This window comes from Myripristis murdjan, chromosome 23, assembly GCF_902150065.1.
Source record: "Myripristis murdjan chromosome 23, fMyrMur1.1, whole genome shotgun sequence".
Taxonomy (NCBI): Eukaryota; Metazoa; Chordata; class Actinopteri; order Holocentriformes; family Holocentridae; genus Myripristis; species Myripristis murdjan.
The window spans coordinates 12,562,400-12,567,399 of NC_044002.1; the positions used below are offsets into that span (position 1 = coordinate 12,562,400).

A 5,000-nucleotide genomic window follows, 5' to 3' on the forward strand; every position below is an offset into this window, starting at 1 on the left:
CTGTTTTTTTTCTGTCTTTTCCTCAAGATGATAGGAATGATTTCTGTCTGTCTGTTTCTATCTACCTGTCAGTCAGTGTGCCTATACCTCCTTGTCCGTCAGTCTCAGTTTGCCTGCATAAGAATCTCTGACTGATTACCAGGCAGACCGATTACCTGTCTGCCTGCCTGTCTGTCTGCACGCTGCATGCCTGCCTGCCAGACTATCAGCCTACCTGTCTTCCTCAATCTCCTCTTGTTCTTCTGTTTGTGCAGCCTGTCTGCCTGCCTGTCTCTTTTGGGACTTGATCTCATACGAGCGTTCCTTTAACCAGCGGGGCCACAGGGCTTTCTTCACGTGACCGTCGGTGGAATAATAACGGCCTGATATGTATACCACATGTAGAAAAATGTTTACAGAGCGGTCGTACTGGCATAGCTGCGAGTTTTGTGTTGTTAGTCACCGGCCTGGTCAAATTAGAATGTTTTCCTTTGGTGAGGCGAAGTTTTCAGTCTGTTTTCCAGGTCGGGGTCTAGACAGATACACCCCGTACGGGTCGCAGCTGTGTGCGGTTGCAGGATCTGTCTGCCTGCGTGTGAACTACCATGCGCTGTCTGTCTGCTCTCTCCCTCTTTTTTAGTCTCTTTCATCTTTTCCACTTTCTTTCTCAGACACTCCAACTCCCACTCTCTACATATTACTCTCTCTCTCTCTCCTCTCTCTCTCTCCTCTCTCTCTCTTTCTCTCTCTCTCTGTGTGTTTAGTAGTTGACTGTAAGGCTAATGGTTGTTAATGATGTTAGGGAGATAGACTATTTCCTCTCTGTGTCTCGGTCTGGCTAGTAGAAATACTAGACTATTAATAATTCAGCACCTGCTGACTTCAAACTGGTGGGTTTAAACTCTGAGTGTGTGTGTGTGTGTGTGTGTGTGTGTGTGTGTGTGTTCATTTAGCCTGCCAGTGGCCACAGTGGCAGGTTTACCGCACTACTAAGTTTGTGTAGGTTTGTGGATTATGTTGTAATGTAACTTTATAACCTTTTAAAGTTAGAGATGGTGTGTGTACTTTTTTTTTTTCAACGCATGTTTATGAAAGATTGCAATACCATAAAGGCGTCTCTTCTCTGATATTAATATGTGAACATTGCAGGCTGCTTTCAGAGAGCTAGAAAGATATAAATTTGGGGGTAATATGTGTTTGAGAACAGTATCTTGTAATAGGAAGATTAACATTCACTTGATGTTTATGAGGAAACTTCCTTGTGCAGACACTCAAAATAGTGGGTTATGGAGCTTATATATGGGTTCAGAGTGTGCATGGATATAAGATACTTTTTACACCATCACATTTGTTCATTTAGCTGTTAGATTTATGACGAGGGGAATTATCCCTGTTTATGTCTGTAGCAGCTGGGGGCTGATACGCTAGGAAACTTTCTGAGCAATGCAAACTGGCAGTGCCTCAGCAATGTGCAACAAAGTGAGCCCACATGGGTAAGTAACGGTGCAGTTTTTAAAAGCTACGTCTGGTCTCTTCGGTGCGTGGAGAGAGCGAGAAAAAGACCAAAGAATTACGAATTAACACGGTGAAAAGCAATCAGGAAAAGATACCTCGAGACTCGATCGTTCCTCCTGTGTAAGTTTTCTCTCCTGCTCTCCTCCACTTCTGTAATAGTTGGTAAAGTAGGTCATTTTTGGGGCCACATGCACCGGCTAACCCTATAATATAAAAAGCACAAATACTGACTTTATCCCAGGGCTGCTTGGCCCTCCTGTATTGTAAAACCTCGCCTCAGGCCAGCTGGTAGTGTCAAAAGAGGATACATTAGCCCGAGGCCAACTGTTAGCTTAGCACTGAGGCTAACCCTGGGCTAAGAATGAGCAGTCAGAACAGCTCTAATGAAAAGATCAGATGTGGGTTAAACAAGGTTAAAAATCAAGCCTCTTTCTCTCTCCTCCTATGTAAATGCAGCTGTAATGGCACCAGGTTATTTATTTCAGTAACTAGGACGGTAATTGGAGCAGACTGAGTGACTTCACACTGAGGGGAAATGGAGCTGAAAATCTGCCCTGATGGCCAAAATAAAGGATTTGGACTGAAGACTGGAAAAGGCAGAGGGAAACAGAGTCGGGGGATAAAGGAGGAGGTGGAGAGAGCAAGAGACAAACAGAGAAAACGAGTGCAAGAGAAAAGAAATAACGGGGGGGTGGAAAGAGAGAGGGCAGAGAGGTGGGAAGAAATGGAAAAAGAAACAGCGGATAGGAAGGAAGGAACGAGGTCTAGAGAGAGAAGGAGAAGGGGGAAGAAACAGAGACTGGGCGAGAAAGGAAGGTGGTTTGGTAAAACGCAGAGTATAAACCTGAGTAATGGGAAATTAGAGAAGTTTATTGCGTGTTATATTGTTCTGTAATGGACAATTTGTCTCTGGCACGCCGTCATTAGCTTTGGGTTCCCAGGCATAAGCTCACACTGGAGATCAGACGCTGCCAGGCCGGCGCGCCATTTGCCAAAACGTATGAGCACGAACGATTGTGTGCAAGCGGGTTCGCTCCCATTCCCTTTCAACCCGGCCAATTTAGGAAGTGGAGTTTTTTTTCTGGAGATTTTGAAATCCTGAAATAAAAATCTTAATGATAACATACCAGCTGTTTGGCGGAGGGTGGAGAGGGTGGAGGGTGGCGGCTTCCCCGCGACTCCATGAGTGCGTGCGTTTTAAGTGGCCCCAGTGGGAAGCCGATATACGAAGTCTGTCATGTCCAAAGCGCGCAGAGATAATGCACATTGAATGTTAAACACCCGCACAGCTCATGCTTTGATTGCCTAATTGCTCGCTCACTATGGTTTTAGGGTGCAGTTTAATTCTGCGTGCCTGCCCTCGGATGTTTTTTGGGGTCGTTTGAGGTGAACGGGCCTCTCATGAACTCCCACTGTAAGCGTAGGAAAAAAAAAAAAACCCTGCTTGTCTCTGTGTGGTTTAGCCTCCCTGTCTGTTTGCTTGATTATGCATGTCTGCCTATCTATCTGTCTACCTACTGTATCTGGTTCTTCCTGTCTGCCTCTCCCTCTGTCTGTCTGTTCCTCTGTCTACCTGTCTGTCACCTCTTTACAGTCGAAACTCTTTGAAGTGTGATCAAGCTTGCTAACCTGGCGCTCACTCCTGTCTCCTCTCTCACCTTCCCTTCTCCCTCTCCTCCTTTCTCTTTCTCTTTGTTTTATCTTTTACAATGCAACGCTGCCTCCTCTTCTCCCCAGTCTTGCCTCAAGGTTAGTACCGCTTGCCTCTTATTCTTCGTCATCGTTCACTTCTTCTCTCACTCTCTCACTCTCTCTCTCTCTCCATCCCCCTCTTCTTGATTGTCATCTACTTGCTGTCCTTGTATCAAGACTCTCTCTCTCATCCCCGTCTCCCTCACTCTGTCACAACTCTGTTTTTAATCATGATCATCATGTCTCGCCGTCTTTGAAGGAGACACCTTGACTTCGCTCTCTCTCTCTTTTTTCTTTTCTTGTCATATCGTTGCCTCGTTGACAGAGGAACATTGCCTTTTCTTATCTTCCTCCCTGCATTATCACTCCCCGCGATTGTTGTCACAATACCACACTCTTTACTTCGACACCCACCCGAAGTTTAACGACCTCAAATTTGATAATACCAGGATACCACAGAAAATAAGAAAAACCATCGAGCCATGTGTTACCGCACTCGACTTGGACGGCTTCGCAGGAACGTCTACAGCAGTTTTGTCGGCCGGTTCAGATAGACTGGGATTCAGTTCAAGACGTGGCGGGGTGTTCGACGCTGCTGCCATGTTTTCAGCTGCTCGATTCTGTTCGTTTTTTTTTTTTTTTGCTGACTGCTGCGGTCCATTGTTGAGAGCCAGACTGTAGCCCTGTGGAGCCCAATCCCTTTTTCTTCATTTCCTCCTTTGAAAGAACAGTTTAACCGCTGAAATTGCATGCATTATGTGATAACTGTATGTTTCCGCAGTGAAAATTGGGGCGATATAACCGGAGAAAATTGATGCAAACTGGCTGCAGTTGAAAATAGTCCAACACCCAGTGTGTGTTGTGCATGGGGGTAGTTTGTGTTTACTTGACGGCCTGTACTTTACAATTTGCAAAGCACCCACTTAGACTGAAATGCAACACTGATCAAGTGAAAATGTTGTAGAATCATTTTATTTTTGGCCATCATAAGTAATTGCAGTCATTGGTAAACATGTAAATAGTAAAGATCTTATTATATTCTTGCACAATGTATTTTGTGATCACCATCACTGCCACTGTCTCAGTTAGATCTGCTGTGGTCCTGCAGGATATGGGCCACAGGATGATGAAATTTGCATCATCTGGTGGTATTGATAATTAGTTATATTCATATTCACAAGTTGTATGGTCACACAACAAAATGACAAATTTGCAGTTGAACATTGGTGAAAAGTTTCTTGCTTCAAGCTGACGTGAGATTTCAGCTTGCAGGACACATTTGGTCAAAGTAATGAACAAACTTCCATATTGAATTCAGTTTTTTGTTTTGTTTTGTTTTGTTTTTTTAAAGCGGTAGTCTTGAACTTTCAGTTATGACATCAGTATCTCTGCCTGTTTTCAGGTTTTGTGATATCTTTGCTCCTCATGAAACCAGGGGGCCGTAAGGTTTTGTCTCCACGGTGCGAGCATCACCGATTCCCTTTGTCCTCCGTGTTCTTCGCCACTTCTAGAGCAACTTTCCCTGCCGTCTTGTCAGCTGTTTCATGGCTGTTGTTTTGGTGTTGTGATTCTACTCTGGAGGGACACACACACACACAAAAAAACGAGAAACAAAAAAAAATAAATAAAACGAATCCCCCCCAAAAAAGTTAGCTTCGCCTTGCCGTCTGGCAGGCGACAGAAGGAGATTTCTTTTCTTCCTCCCTCCTTTTTTGTTTTTGTGTTTTTCCCTTCTTGTCTTTTTTTTTCTGGTTGTTTTGATCTTGAGCTAAGGAACTCCTCATCCACTGCCAAATGTCTGACATCAAGGCTTC

The 5,000-nt window shown here is 44.5% G+C and overlaps 1 protein-coding gene across 3 annotated transcripts in view; it reads left to right on the forward strand.

Moving 5' to 3' along the window:
- Positions 1-5,000, forward strand: part of LOC115355239 (ELKS/Rab6-interacting/CAST family member 1-like) — a 162,730-nt gene that overhangs the window by 64,704 nt on the left and 93,026 nt on the right. For 2 of the 3 annotated variants that reach the window (XM_030045956.1, XM_030045958.1), the window contains one exon: positions 3,232-3,243. The exons of the other annotated variant lie outside the window; for it this stretch is intronic. In XM_030045956.1, coding sequence (XP_029901816.1) covers positions 3,232-3,243 — 12 coding nt within the window. The remainder of the gene's footprint in view (positions 1-3,231; positions 3,244-5,000) is intronic. 3 annotated transcript variants of the gene reach the window in all.